This window comes from Periplaneta americana, chromosome 16 (genome assembly GCF_040183065.1).
Source record: "Periplaneta americana isolate PAMFEO1 chromosome 16, P.americana_PAMFEO1_priV1, whole genome shotgun sequence".
NCBI classification, from domain to species: Eukaryota; Metazoa; Arthropoda; class Insecta; order Blattodea; family Blattidae; genus Periplaneta; species Periplaneta americana.
Window position 1 is genome coordinate 69523565 of NC_091132.1, and position 16655 is coordinate 69540219.

Genomic DNA, 16655 nt, shown 5'->3' on the forward strand with positions numbered 1-16655 from the left:
TTTGGAAATACGCTATTTCACTGAAAGCATTGTTAGAATGGTCTTACGAGCAGGCAGTTATAAGCAGCCAGTGGATGCGTAGATGCATTCGAGCAGGTGGTGGTTATTTGTAACAATCCGATATCCTAGTTACTAAAAAAGAGTTGGTTTAGGCCTATTCTAAATTTAAATGGGTAATCAATTGTAATCTTAAGGATTCAATTAAGAGCTATTTCTTTCGTGTAAGGAACTACTGATATTTTCTGCAAATTTTCCTTTTGTTCGAAGGTGCAATATTTTTAATCCGAGATATATTCAATATGAAAGTAATATTTAGTTCTTAAAAATGAAACGTAGCAATAGAGGAGTGTATTTTAATTTGTTGTATTTCGGTAAACAGTCAAAATACAAGCCTTTGAAATGTAGGAAGTGTAGACAATTACATAAGATTCGCTCATTATTAAATTATACTCTGACTGTCTGAATTGTGAGAACAGTAGCCCGCGGATACAATTTAAACCACCATCTCTCCCACCGCATTCGTAACAGCGCTAAAGTTCACCACACATGGAAAACAAGTGATTTTCATGCACCTATGATCAGTAAGAAGATGTAGCTAATATGCTCGTCAATATCGCAATGAACATGACAACATAGAAGAAGATTAGAAAATTCTTCAAGAACGAATAGGTCAAGAATTCTGAAACTAAACTTTCAATAAAATCAAAAAGACAAAGTAACGAAGTATCTATACCCTCTTTCAGGAATCTGTAGAACATACATATCCAATCTGTAGAACATACTCGTACGAGGTAACCCCTAGCGCAAGCAACCCGCAGCGCATGTTTTTAAGGTCCTTTTCCTATTTTATATGGATAGTTATTGATCTTAGCAAAGTATGCTTGACGTACAATATCTCCTGGTTCTTTATGCGTTCGTACACTCATGCTGTAGAGTATAGGAGACGAAACAGGTCCTTTGCGAAAATGGTGAGTGGAGAGCGCAGTCCAAGACCGCTCTGAGGGAAAGAATTGCTTGAAGACGAGCGTCTAAAATGTCATCCTACCTATCACCTTCTTCCACGTGCATCTTACCTCTTAGCGGCTGTGAGTCGATGCAGCCCGCAATACACGCCCGCACTGATAGGTTCCGCCCATTCGCTTGTCATCGGTTCCAACCAAATGCGTCAATTTACTTTACAGATTGTAGAAACGGAATATGGTGCCAACGTCAGGGAAGCATGGAACTCTATTTCCAAGTCCCCATGGGCCTTTCTTTACTTCTTGATAATTCGATAATGATAATAAATTTATTATTATTATTAGACTAATATTATTATTGCCTTTAGTTTTCTTAGCATTGTAGCCAGTACTTTTTGTGTAGGGCAGGAATCTGGACTATCGCTACAACCCCCAACTTGAAAGACCAGATAATTTTTAATCAAGGTTTTCTTCCTTTAGTCTTCCACGAATCTTTCTGCAAGGCAGCAGTGCCCGTTGGTGCACGGGAGGTATTCGATTTTCCTCATACCACCGATATCTGGGAGGCATTTCCTTACGCGCCGCCTTTAGATGCTCTCTTTAGCGGTTACAGTTTCCCCCTCATAGGTCTATATAGTACGTCATTGGTACAAAGTATTATGTTATACGAGACAGAATCTTGGACATTAGACAGAATACACAAAAACAAGTTATTCGCTGTTCGAATGGAGTTTTGGCGGAGAGTAACGAGAAAATCAAGAAGGGAAAAAATGACAAATCAAAGAATTTGAGGAACTACGGAGATAGAAAACGTTATTCAAGTAACTGAAGAAAGAAGATAAAAATGGTTTGGAAACGTGAAGAGGATGAGAATGGAAGATGATGATGGTGGAATGGACTGCGGAGGGAAGGAGAAAAAAAAAAAAGAAAAGCATGACAAGAATGGATGGATGACGTCAGAACGAGTATGACTAGATGTGATCATACTGAATAAGATACTGAGGATAAAAATTTGTGAAGCAAAATCTCTTTGCGTTAAGGATAACTACTGCATTTTAAAAATTATGATGATTATTATTATTATTATTATTATTATTATTATTATTATTATTATTATTATTATGCACCGCATTCTGTCCCAGGACGTACAGAGATAAGATTAGTTGATCATGAACTATATTGGCGTGACGTCATGTTGTCGCGTGACACAGGTACTATGAGGGAACATTTGATCTTGTGTTGCAGTTGACGTCCTATTAATGAATCAAAACTTGACATCGGAGACTTGAAAATGCAGTCTAGTGATAAAGATTGGTATTATGATGAACTTTCTTACAATTTAAATTATTTCTTCATTAAAATGCTTATTTGATTTATTTGTACTGGTAGAGTTAAGGCCATAAGGCGTTGTCTTCCACTCAACCAGTATAAAAATACATAGAAAATATAAATAACATCAATGCAGAAAACAATGGAATAATAATAATAATAATAATAATAATAATAATAATAATGATAATACTAGTAAGAGCAAAATATAGATGTACTTATTTAGTTAGGCCTACATGTAATTCTAATAAGAGTTAAACAAGCAGATACAATCCAATGTTAAATAAGACAATATAGATCGAAGGAATGATTAACATAATGATGGAAAATTTATACATTAAAAATAAATATTCTATAAAAGTAATAATGTCTGAGTGTATGTCTGACAGCCCTTTACACTATAGACACTAAAATACGTTTTCATTATTACACTATCATAAAGAATGAAGGATTACATTGATGAAAAATTATTAATTACACTGTTGTACATAATTTACAAAATAAGTAGGCTATAGTATTACGAAATAAAATACCTCACATTACAATACACAACACTGTGCATAAGCTAAATGTTGTAAATAATGTTTGATTAATGTTGTCCAACATTCTTTATTGTAGTCTAAATAGTAAAAATAGCGTATTCTTGTATACATAGTGTAAATAATTTAAATTGTAAATATTAGTGTAATTGTTAAAGTGGTCCACATTTTATTCTGCCCCACTTCACCAAACAAGAGTCGCGTGAACCGTGAGTCAAGTACTTTGCTTGCTAGATGAATGCTCGTCGTCTACTTAAGAATTCCAATAATACTTAATCTTGTAACCTCCTGAGACAAAGTACGGTCCATTATTATTATTATTATTATTATTATTATTATTATTATTATTATTATTATTATTATTATTATGGGGCGGCCGGGTAGCTCAATTGGTAGAGCAGCTGGCTACGGACTGGAAGGTCCGGGGTTCGATCCCAAGTGGTGACGGGATTTTTCTCCTTGCCAAACTTCCAGAACGGCCCCGAGGTTCACTCAGCCTCCTATAAAATTGAGTACCGGGTCTTTCCCGGGGGTAAAAGGCGGTCAGAGCGTGGTCATTCTAGTGCCGAGGTCATAGAAAGCATGGGGGTCTACCTCCATGCCCCCAAGTGCCTTCATGGCGTGTGACGGGGATATCTTTACCTTTTATTATTATTATTATTATTATTATTATTATTATTATTATTATTATTATTATTATTATTATTGCAATAACATGCTAAGGTTGTAATTCACTTGGTGAATTAACAAGACTGATGATTCACAAGGCTGTACTTTCAGCGGCCCAAGTGTCTGTGTTTGCATTGCGCTCTCAATAATGAAGACGGGTGGGGAGTACTGACGCAAAGACTTAATCGCCGCCAGCACAAATGCGAGTATTTATAAAACATCAGAAGGAAAACTAAACAAGTAAGCGTGGCCTCGCGTCATACTAATTCCTAACACTAATGCGACCAAAGAGATCAGTCCATTCGCCAACAGACTCTTACCAACTGTTCTTAGCGCCCTGCTAAAGCGACGAAGCATGGCGTTGAGCATGAATGCTTTTATCTTTGCCTTTATATACCCACTATATGTTTGTTTTAATTAATTTAATAACATTTGGCTGAAAATAAAACGTAAGAACTACAAGCGACAGGTCACTAAAATTTGTGGAAATTGAGGTTAGTCCAGATATAATATAAAATGGAATCTTGGGTGAAAAGATTTTTTAAAATTCATGATTGTGATTGTAGTGAATTCCGACTCACACTTCTAACTAGAAATCTAACGGGCCCGCATTCGGTTATAAGTAACGAAGCAAAATTAATTTTATTTCTGTAGTACTGGATGTGCCTCTGTGTTTGTCTTATGTTGTAACCTTACAAAGAGAGTGCTATACCCAAGCCTCTACAGTCTACACCAATAGCTGCGCAGAGCATACGGGACAGGTCAAATAGAACACTGCGCGCGACGTCATTTCTGTGGCAGACTATTAAGTTACTAGCTATTAATATCACAAATATAAGTATCCGGACCCTTAATAATACATAAAAATATAATAAACCGTGATATTATTGTTTAACCTTACTATAATAATACGAAATGGAAATATCAAATTGGAAATTTATCTTTTGAAGAGGTGGAAAAATTCAAATACCTGGGAGCAACAGTAACAAATATAAATGATACTCGAGAGGAAATTAAACACAGAATAAATATGGGAAATGCCTGTTATTATTCGGTTGAGGAACTTTTATCCAGTCTGCTGTCAAAAAATCTGAAAGTTAGAATTTATAAAACAGTTATATTACCGGTTGTTCTTTATGGTTGTGAAACTTGGACTCTCACTTTGGGAGAGGAACATAGGTTAAGGCTGTCTGAGAATAAGGTACTTAGGAAAATATTTGGAGCTAAGAGGGATGAAGTTACAGGAGAATGGAGAAAGTTACACAACACAGAACTGCACGCATTGTATTCTTCACCTGACATAATTAGGAACATTAAATCCAGACGTTTGAGATGGGCAGGGCATGTAGCACGTATGGGCGAATCCAGAAATGCATATAGAGTATTAGTTGGGAGGCTGGAGGGAAAAAGACCTTTGGGGAGGCCGAGACGTAGGTGGGAGGACAATATTAAAAAGGATTTGAGGGAGGTGGGATACGATGATAGAGAGTGGATTAATCTTGCTCAGGATAGGGACCATTGGCGGGCTTATGTGAGGGCGGCAATGAACCTCCGGGTTCCTTAAAAGCCAGTAAGTAAGTAAGTAAGTAAGTAAGTAAGTAAGTAAGTAAGTAAGTAAGTAAGTAAGTATAATAATGTAATAAGTGCACACTACGATTTATGAAACCAATACAACTGGATTAATTTGCGTCAATAAAGTTTCATACGAAGGCCTGCTTGCTGCAGTTGAAGAAATAAAGTACCTACAGTATATGCTCTATAATTACATTATTTTTATCGAAAAACAGTCCTCTTGATATTCATATATTAAATACTATAGCTACAAGTGTTATTGTGACGAACAAAGTGACCATAAAAACGGACAGGAATGAAGAAAATGTAGACCTACTATTTACCCTAAAAAAAGTAAAAAGACTTTATTATGTTAAGTTCAGTGTTACTAATCTATCCAATAAATCTTACTTCAAGTTCATTAAATTGGAATCGCAATAATAATAATAATAATAATAATAATAATAATAATAATAATAATAATAATAATAATAATAATAATTTAGGCTTATTGTTATTAAATTATTATTATTATTATTATTATTATTATTATTATTATTATTATTATTATTATTATTATTAATAGAATGTGCAAAAGGAAATACAACAGGCATGTTTTTAATTTATGAAGAATGTGAAAAGGAGTCCGGTTTTTTAACATTACGTAGGTATTTCTTTATCCATTTGTTAATATTAAGGTCTCAAAACGTAAAAAATACAATAACATATACTTTATTTATACATTTTCATAAGTAGAAGAAATAAAATATCCAAACAACCAACCAAGCTATAAGCTTAGGAGAAGTCGCTATGCAAAGGCAGACATGGATGCTGAAATGTATTTCCACGAAATAATTTTTATGCAATCCATTACTTTCTCTAATGATAAAATAAAAATGTAAAAAAATTTAAATCTGTACTGTCTTTTAGTGTTTCAGCCATGGGAGCTGAGACATGCGCCGTGTGCAGGCAACCCGCCCAGCAGCGGTGCGGCGGCTGCCATGTGACCTACTACTGCTGCCGAGACCACCAGCGGCTCGACTGGAAGGGACACAGAGACCGGTGTAAGCCGTTTAAGGTACCAGACATCCAATGAGTTACCTGTATTTTAATTCCGTTCTTAGATCTAAACATAATACCAGAAATAAGCAAAGATGAGATAAATAGTTGAAAACGAGCAGAAATGCATGAAAATATGTTATCACCAATTGCTGAAGTCACCGGAAACTAGTTCATGAATCTCATGTGAAATAAGGGTTAATGGTTAAAAGCTGAATACTGAACAGATGGACGAAATATGTAGAAGAGTTATATGAGACAAGGAATCGTCCAGATGACATGGCTATAGAAGACGAAGCAGCCGTATCAGAAGACTAAAAAGGATTTTCTATTTCAGCGTTGTCAGACACAGCCTAAACGGAGCGGAGCGCTCCACTATAACTCGTTGCGAGCTCCGGTGCTTCCACAGACATAAGCAAGTTCACGCTCCGACTGGACCACAACCGGTTTCGGAGCTTACAACTCTGACACTACTGTTCTATTTTAAGGGTAGGAGTTTAACTAGCGCTTAAGGAAATGAGGAATGGGAAAGCAACAGGAGTTGATGGAATCTCCACTGAATTAGTGAAATGCTTGGATGAAGACAAGAAGGAAATTCTATCATTATGCAACGAAATAAATGAGCAAGACGACTGGCCCGAAGATTTCACGGAGACAGTGTTGCTTCCAATACCAAAGAACAATAATGTCAAGAAATGTAACGAGTTCAGGACTATCAGTCTGATATCACACTCGGCGAAGATTCTTCTGCGAATACTGAATCGACGTTTATATTCTAAGATGGAAGAACAGTTGGAAGAAAAGCAGTTTGGCTTCAGGAAGGGAAAAGTTACAAGAGATGCAGTTGGACTGCTACAAACAATCGGCGAAAGATATCTGAAGATATTTACAATATTGTTTTTTTTAGTTGGTTAACGACGCTATATCAACTGCTAGTTTATTTACCATCGATGGGATTGGTGATAGCGAAATGGTATTTGGCGAGATGAGGCCGAGGATACGCCTGAGATTACCTAAAATTCGATCAGTGATAATTTATAGTGTCAGTCAAATGTGTTCTGAAGTGTCAGTGAAATGTGTCATAGTGCCAGTGCAGTGAGTGAGATGAGAGTGAAGTCAAAACAGTGAAAGAATATCGGTACCAATGTACATGTTATATATATACAGGGACATCGTTTTATTTTTACTAACATTTCAAATATTAACCTCGCTATACCATTGGATTAACGGTTGAGAACCGGAAACACCGTTTGATACCCCCTTTCACGACTGGAGTTCGATTATACTGGCGTAAAATACAAACAAATCACTTTACTAGGTATGGGAGGGAAGAAAAGTACTTCATTCACTTACGTAAACTAGGAACTATCACAATTTTGAGTTTGATAATTGCCATTAGGTTTTTGTTTAATAAAAATACAGTACAGTATTAACAATAAGTGTTTTGAATAATTTCGAGGGAAAAATTGTTCCGGGGCCGGGTATCGAACCCGGGACCTTTGGTTAAACGTACCAACGCTCTCCCACTGAGCTACCTGAGAACTCTACCTGACATCGATCCAATTTTTCCCTCTATATCCACAGACCTCAAAGTGGGTTATTCCTGAAAGCTTAATTTGAATAAGTGTTTTTACTCATGAACTGAGTTATCCATGCGAATGTATTCATTATGCAGTGTATATTATACTGTCTACAGCACATTAGCGTACAATATAGAGAATGAAGTGAAATTGAAAAATAATCATAATATGGATATTTAAACATATTTTTGAAAATGGTGGCCGTTCATTTCGATACAGGCTTAAGTTCTTTTGTGCATATTATCGCACTATAGACTATTGTACCTAATTCCAATTACCAGTTTCGTCCTTCGTACTAGTAACTCATGTTGAAATAATTCTGTACCTACTCTATAAAAGAGTACCTTACGTACTGTAAATTCAATCTTCACTTCTGCCCGACTGCACAGAATAAATTACTCAGACATGCTATCTACTGTCCGTCCAAGTGGTTTTGTCACAGGATCGTAGAAAGAGGAGAAATCACGTGACAGTTAATTACTTAACGAGGCCCTTTTATTTAAGTTATTTTAAACAGTTGTATAATATTACGTAGACGTCCAATTCCTAACAGAAATTAATGTTTTCAGAAAAGAGCTAAGACAGCCCAGTCACCAGTCTTTATAGAGGGGCGAACAGAAGCGGATGAGGAAATTGGGATGCGATGTAGGCAAACGGACGACAATACCTGTTCGAAAATATGATTCAATATTGAAAGTTCTTTCGTCACTGGAAAACGCGAACATATTTCTGGAATGTACTATACTCACTAACTCAGTATTGCTTACTATATACGGCCTTGGTTCTGTGTGGAGGACAGTTGGAACTTCATTAATAGAAGAGGTGGGAGTGAAGTACATTAAAAAACTCAGGTACAATAAAAATTGAAGTAAAAATAAAATGATGTCCCATTACCATGATAATATGTAGCCTATGTTGTATTGAAAAATAACAGAAACCAGATGAGAACATTGACATTAATAATAAATTAATTGATTGCTGTGCGTTACAGGTTGCCGAGAACAAGATCCTAGGGCGGCACCTGATCGCCACGCGAGACCTGAAAGTGGGAGAGATTATCCTGCAGGAGTTGCCACTGGTGGCGGGACCCTCGCAGGTGACGCCGCCAGTATGCCTAGGCTGCTACCGGCTGCTGACGGAGCAAAATGCCAAGACGTGCGCCGAGTGCGGCTGGCCGGTGTGCAGCGAGGTGTGTGCTCACGCCACTGCACACTGCGCGGAGTGCAGCTTCACTAAACTGCACAAAGGCTCCAAGGTAACGTGTCTCACATTACAGTATTAAAACATATGTATATTAGACGATTAACTAGAATTTTTTCCAAGTATATTTTCCATTTTTTTTTCCTTTTTATTTTCTCATAAGAAACACAGTCAACTCTGGATATAGTGAACACTGTTATAGTGAACATTCGGCTATAGTGAATCTAAATAATTGGTTCCGACCTGTATACATTAAAAAGTACATTAATATTTCCGTTTATAATGAACCCTCGCTACAGTTATAGTGAACCTTGTATCCTGACAAATTCTTATTTGAAGTCACACCTTCTTGTATAAAATTGAAAGAATGTATTGAGGGCAGTATTCTAAGTTTCTTACTCCTTTAGTTAAAGAACAAGGGTAGGATTAGTGATTCATAGACAATGAGCTGTACTGTAAATCCAGGTAACACGTGACGACCTTGCCTCACTCCACTGTCGAAGGGTTGACATTCTGTTCTCAGGTACTCTACTCTACTGTTATTTCTAATCCTCCACCGTCAAAGGGTTTACTTTTGTTCTCAGAAACATTTCCATTATGACGGATAGCATCCAAACAACGGAAAATGAAATTGACTTCTTTTATTAAAAGGGGACGGACATTATGTCCAGAGCATAAATGAAGGTAAGATTTCGATTGCTTTCAAACTCCATCACCCCACTCCCAGTTTCCATTAAGTGACCCGGGAAATTCCAAGGCTGAGTACGCAGTCACACCATAACAGCTTTTGTCATTTCTACCTGACCGGTCTGTTTCTAGTGTTCCAATAGTGAATGTACTGTATAAAAATGTCGAAACCTAAAGTGTTTTCCTTGGAAGATAAGGTAAATATTAATATGACATTGAACGTAGTCTTTCGCAAGCGGACGTAGGTCGCATAGTTTAAGTAAATCAACTGTGAGTAACAGAATACAATATACAGTGCAATCCGTCCCACAAAAATAAAATATTTTATTTTCTTGTTCACAATTTCATTAATTTCTGTCAATTAAGGTTAGGGGAGAGACACTTCGGATATAGTGAACCTCGGATATAGTGAACGAAATATGCAAGTTCGCAGAGGTTCACTATATCCGGAGTTGACTGTATGAAGAAACTTCCCATTACATTTAATAAAATACTACCATCTACTAGGCTTAATTTATTTATATCATTTTCTCTTTTCTTTTTCCTTTCATTTTGTTCACTTATATCATAGCTTCTTTTTCAATTTTTTCCATCCATTCTTTCTTCCCTAATTTAAGGGTACGTATATCGAGGTGAAATTTCGTCATTCTTGGTCAACAATTACGATTTTCCGTTTTTTATTAAACATTTTCTTAAGGTCTAAAATAGCTCTCCATCAATTTTCATGCCCATAGAGCTGTCAAGTCATCTATTATAATTACAAGACACTGCATGTGTTCACTTTCATCCATATCAGCGATTCTCAACCTATGATACGCGTACCCCGGTAGTACGCGAGCCACTGCTGGGTGGTACTTAAAGTTTGAAATAAAAAAAAAATATCATAAAATATAAAAATATATAGCTGTTTCTGTATATTTTATGGGACACTCCATTGAATAAATTCAAAGCGTAACTTTTTCTTAAGTAAACAGACGCTTGGAGCGACACATGACGTTTTCCCACAATAAATTTGGTTAGTGGTGCAGCAAATTTCCTAAGTTAAAAACAGTGGTACGCCAATAAAAAGGTTGAGAATCACTGATCTATATAGTTCCAAACTTTTAAGCTGATTCTTCTCAGCTTAGGACTTCGTATATTTTTCTTTACTTTATCACTTTCCCTCTCTTCTTCTTTCCACTTTATCTTTTCTAATTTGTTTATCGGTTCCTTTGTTTGTCCCTTTGTATGTTTTTCAATCCTTATTGCGTCGCTCAATCTACTACTATTTTGTGCAGGTTACCGTACGAAACTTTCAGCAGCCGCACCCGATCTACCAGTGCGTAACAGCACTGCGGTGTCTGTACCTGCGGGACTCGAACCCGGTAGCGTGGGAGCGGCTACAGTCGCTCGAGTCGCACTGCGCCGAGCGGAAGAAGACGCCGCGCTATGAGGAGGATCGCGTCACTGTGGCGCAATTCGTACGCCGCTTCTTCTGCCTACAAGAGTTCAGCGAGGACGACATTCTGCGTGTGTGCGGAATTCTGCAGGTACCGCGCCTGAGAGCTCACTCAATCATTTAATGACTGTAATGACACCGTTAGGGTATTCATGTCTTTGTCTAAAATTCAAGGGTTCAGAGCCATGGTGGGTCAAGTGCCATTTACTGAAAACGGAGAAAGCAAGAGTTAAAGTTAAGTGAATTTATTTTTATTATTTTTTTATTGGGTTATTTTACGACGCTGTATCAACATCTAGGTTATTTAGCGTCTGAATGATATGAAGGTGATAATGCCGGTGAAATGAGTCCGGGGTCCAGCACCGAAAGTTACCCAGCATATGCTCCTATTGGGTTGAGGGAAAACCCCGGAATAAACCTCAACCAGGTAACTTGCCCCGACCGGGATTCGAACCCGGGCCACCTGGTTTCGCGGCCAGACGCGCTGACCGTTACTCCACAGGTGTGGACAGTTAAGTGAATACCACAGTTTAATGAAGATTGACATATCAGGGACAGAAGAAGAAATAGGCGGGTATGGCGAACCCCTCATTCACTACCCCGACTCCTGCACCTCTCAGAACCTACTTGGTGTATGGTCCTGTCCCAAATAACTTACTCCTCCATTCACACGTTTTCACTAGAGGAAAACTTAAAAGAACAAATAAAATAATAACGTGATTTCTAGTAACTACAAATACCTGATTACTGAATATTGTTTTGTTTAGTCAACTGTCCGAACACAGGTGTGAAACTCTGACAACAATAAGGCATCACTAATGGGGTAACTAAGTCAGGAGATAATGGGTTATGGAGGCCAGTTCTCTTTCCCCCTCCATTGCATTCATCGCTGAATAGTAACATATTATACACTAATCAGACTTTAGATGATATTATCATTTATAATATTTCGCAAGTTAGTCATCTCACAAATGTAAAGTAAACTTAATACGTGAAATCAAATATTTAGCATTACACACAATTAATATTCTGTTTTTATGTGTTTCTAGAATATTGTATCGAAATAGTAACTACTAAATAATATTTATACAGTTATCAACTTTATGAATCATGAGGAAATTAAAAATTAAAGAGTAAAAAATTAATATATTCCTACTGTGTGTAGAAAATGTACACGTTATTGTAATATGAACGAGTTTCGTAATAAGAAAATACTTATGTATTAGAAACACACTAAAGAATGTCTTAGCTTAACAAAAGAAATAACACAATAAGTATGACTAAAAAAATCGTTCTGCACAGGTTCTCTTAACCGATCGTAGAGAAACATCACACACCTTGGCAGTGGCTGTCTGAGTTGATGATAGGACACTTTTAATGTCGTCACAATCTATAAGTTCTTTCAAGAAATAGTAAACTTGATAAATAACGTCTTTAATATGACTTCTGATATCAGAGCTCGACTGAGACACGATAGCGATTACTTGGATGATTAGTATTTAAAAATACTGCTTATTATGAGTGATTAGTATTTAAAAATACTGTGTATTATGTTATTATAATATATTTTTCGAACAAGCTGTAACACAGTAATGTCATAGACGAGCGCTTGCCAACAACTAGATTCGAACGCAGCGACAGGAAGGTCTCTTTGTTCAAGTCATAAACCGCTAGAGAAAGTGTGGAGTGAGTAGTTTCCGCACAAGACCAAAAATCCCCCTATTTCTTCTGCCTTTACTATAGTTTTGATGTGCACACTTTATATTATTTGCTATATATTTTATTGAATTATGGTATTTATTTAACTTTAACCCTTGTTTTCTTCATTTTAATATATGGCGCTTGGCCCACTATGGCTCTGAACCCTTCAATTATGACTGACAAGAGATTCAGAATTTTTGTTATAATAAATATATTATTTTACTAATATGGGAATGCGCGGTAGCGTCGTAGTTAAGGCGTAACGCTGCAAGCCATAAGATCGCGGGTTCGATTCCAGATGGAGACATGGATTTTTCCATTGATCTAATTCTTCCAGCCGCACTATGGCCTGGGGTCTACTCAGCCTATACAGAAATGAGTACCAGGGGCATTTCCTTACAGGTAAAGGCGGCGAACACGTAGGACTGACATCCCTACTGCAATTAAATGCCGATTGGCCGTACAGGTGGAAGCCTTAACCTCTCGCCACCCTCTAGAGGTCGATTTGGCCTGTCATGAGGTTGGAAAAAAAAGGTATACTAATACGCAAGCGAGTCAGTAAGTTAAAAATTGAGGTACCAATCTATATTTCTTAATGAGGCGCCTGAATCTGTCACCACTAGATGCAGTATCATCCAAATTCGAAGATAATCGCTGTGCGCACAAGCGAAACAAGGAAGCAGCAGTTACAAGATGGCAGCACGAGTGTACCGTGTCAAAAATATCATCTCTACTGCTTCCAAATTTCTTGCTTTTTAGTAAGAATCCATACAGTAGTATAGGGACAATCTTTGTCTATTAGAAAGTTGTTTTAGTTTATTCTCTTATATTTGTAAAAGTCTTTTTAATGGTGTCAGAGAGATAATTGAATTTATGGACATTTTTTCTAACATCCTTCGTTGTTTTGTAAGAGATTTTAAAATCTCAAATAATTAGAGTACAACAATCCAGCATGATTTTAGCTCTTATAACGTGCCAATAATTTTTTCATACTCTATATTTTCTAATTGTATTGTTCATTTATTTTATTCAGTTTAAAAATGACTCTCTGCAAGTAATTCTCAAAACCCGTGATTAAAATTGATAATCAGAAGGATGTGTTTTGTCTAAAATTTTATTATTTATTTTGAAATATCTACCTGCTACTTCTGCATGAAGTCTCAATATGTAATTTATATCAGAATTAAATAAGAGGTGGTAAAAGACGGCATGCGCAGCAGCGTTATAATTAAAGAAAAAAATGTATATATATATATATATATATATATATATATATATATATATATATATATCGATCACGTAAAATTGTTGAAACGTACTAAAATTAAAAATCTGCCTTCGATTTATAAAACGTTCTGGACAAGAAATCTTGGTATTTGAAAATTTGTGCTAGTAGAGACGTGCCAACTACTAGCAAAAGTAAATATGTTAATTCTATAATCAAATTAGCCTATGTTTCATATTTTTGGTTTATCCCCATAACATCGTGTGACATTTAAATTTTTCGCAATAAAAATTTTGAGAGACTGGAGGAGGAACTTTCCACTAGAATCTCTGCGAATATATCTTGTGATCATTGTAAATAATTTTGAATTAGCATGACAATCAATCATTCATTCATCAATCCATTCATACTGCTCTGCCCAAGAGCAGCATTTGATATCTTCTTCTGTCCCGAACTTTTCTTCCGTCCACCATTTCTTCCAGTGCATCATTCAGAAGGCAATTTCTTTTCTGCCAGTGATCCAAGCAATTTCATTTCCTCTTCCAGATCAGTTTCAGCATCATTCTTTCTTCACCCACTCTTTCCAACACAGCTTCATTCCTTATTCTGTCTGTTCATTTCACACATTTCAAATGCTTCTATTCGCTTCTCTTCACATCGTCGTAGACTATTTTCCATGTTTCTACCCTATACAATACCACATTCCACACAAAGCATTTCACTAGTACCTTCCTTAGTTCTTTTTTCCAGAGGTCCGCAGAAGGTGCTCCTATTTCTATTAAAAGCTTCCTTGATCATTGCTATCCTCTTTTTGACTTCCTGGCGGTAGCTCGTGTTACTGCTTCCTATACCCCAAGTATCTGAAGCTGTCCACTTGCTCTGCTGCGTCGTTTCGAATTCGCAAGTTTACCTTCTTCATTTTTCTCCCCATGACCATGGTCTTCGTCTTATTTGCATTTATCTTCATCCCATACCGTTCTCAGCTGTCATTTAGCTCCTGTAACATATCCCTCAGCATAATATCCTCTTCTCCAAACAAAGCTATATCAGCAAATCTTATGCTCTTTATTCTTCTTCCTCCTACTATCACTCCTTCCATGTTCTGAAAACAGTTCTTCACTAAATTGCTCAAGTAAATGTTGAACAGGATAGGTGATAATGGAAAAACTTGTCGTACCTACTCCTCTCTCTACTTCACTTCCTTCTGAAATTTGTTCTCCTATCTTCACTTTGACTTGTTATTTCATATAAAGGTTACAGAAGAGCCACTTCTTTTTCTAATCCACAACAATATTCTTCAGGTTCCCCATTACTTTAATCCACTCTACCAAACGCCTTTGCGAGACCTACAAGTAGCCTACTTTATACACATCTTTAATCTAATATGACAGTTTGGGTGTTTAATTTACTTTTCTATGTGCACTCACATCCACTGCAAAACAACGACCTCAAGGAGCACTGCTACTCTTTGCAACGTTGCAACACGTTACATTTCGTATTCTCAAAACTATTGGACGTATCAAAAAACTTATTTGACAAAACTTGTTCGCAATGACTTGATCTATTACCTCTGTGAATTAGTGTAATAGGTTCCCTTCCACCTGTATTCGTGCGGTGAATGCGCCCGTCTGTAATGTGTAGGAGAAGGTAGTTCAATATCTTGCACCGTTGACTCTCTCCAACGCACCGTTTGGCAGAAGCAGTGTGTGACGGAGAGACGGGCGAATTAGAAACGAGCTGCGAGTAGTGCCAACACAAACACGTTCTGCGGGGACTCGAGTCCTGACCCGCGCTCTCGGCTGTCGTCCAATCATGCACGCGTGCAATACGACCTGCTTGTCAACAGAAAGTAGATCCTGTTTCGTGTACTCTAAACGTTTCCAGTTTATTAGAGAATCTCACTGTTCGATTAACTCATAAATTAAGTTATTACTTTTTCTTATAGATTTTATCCCAGTTTAAATAAACATGTACTAGTCGTTAAAACTTAACTGAGGAATATTGCTGGAGAATCTTTTAAGTGTATTGTAAATATTTATAATTCAAATAAATATATCACTATTGCATTGATTAAGGCTGACTGAGTGGAAGAGAAGGCCTTATGGCCTTAACTCTGCCAACGAAAATAAAACATTCTAAACATTCTATACGTAAGCCGAAAGATTACTTCTTCGATGAGCTGAAATGCAATATTAGTGTTTCCACACTCTCATCTCCCGCTATAAGGCTAACACTATGTTGACGTCAGTAGTGACGTATTTTGTGACGTATGTTTAAGTTCGTAAAACTTCAGAAAGAATTGATTTCTATTTTTCACTTTAGATGAAAAGTTCGCTTTCACGATTACAAAAGTCTAGGCTAGATATCTTTGAACACCAATGTACAGTCGAGTCTACTGAAAATGTGATCACTGCCTAAAACATCTTTCAGGTTTAGTAAAATAAACGTTTTAAAAGAGATGTGTAAATGAACAAGAACGATAAATTAGTTTAATATTCTTATTTCTTTTCGTAACGTTTATTATACGTCCATCATTTTGCACATTATTGAATAGTGTGAAGAAAAATTTCAGTGCAAGTCCATACGAAATAAGAGAAAGATTCTTCTTCTTCTTCTTCTTCTTCTTCTTCTTCTTCTGTCACTCTTTATAGGCTAACAGCCTGCTTTTATCTACTGTCAGTCGAACCATCTTTTCCGAGGTTTTTCCGGACTTCTTCC

At 36.7% G+C, this 16655-nt stretch overlaps 1 protein-coding gene across 2 annotated transcripts in view; it reads left to right on the forward strand.

Annotated features, from left to right (window-relative positions):
* Positions 1-16655, forward strand: part of SmydA-1 (SET and MYND domain containing, arthropod-specific, member 1) — a 49301-nt gene that overhangs the window by 5595 nt on the left and 27051 nt on the right. For both annotated transcript variants that reach the window (XM_069849466.1, XM_069849467.1), the window contains exons 2-4: positions 5978-6125; positions 8678-8941; positions 10851-11102. In XM_069849466.1, coding sequence (XP_069705567.1) covers positions 5988-6125; positions 8678-8941; positions 10851-11102 — 654 coding nt within the window. In that variant the 5' untranslated portion in view covers positions 5978-5987. The remainder of the gene's footprint in view (positions 1-5977; positions 6126-8677; positions 8942-10850; positions 11103-16655) is intronic.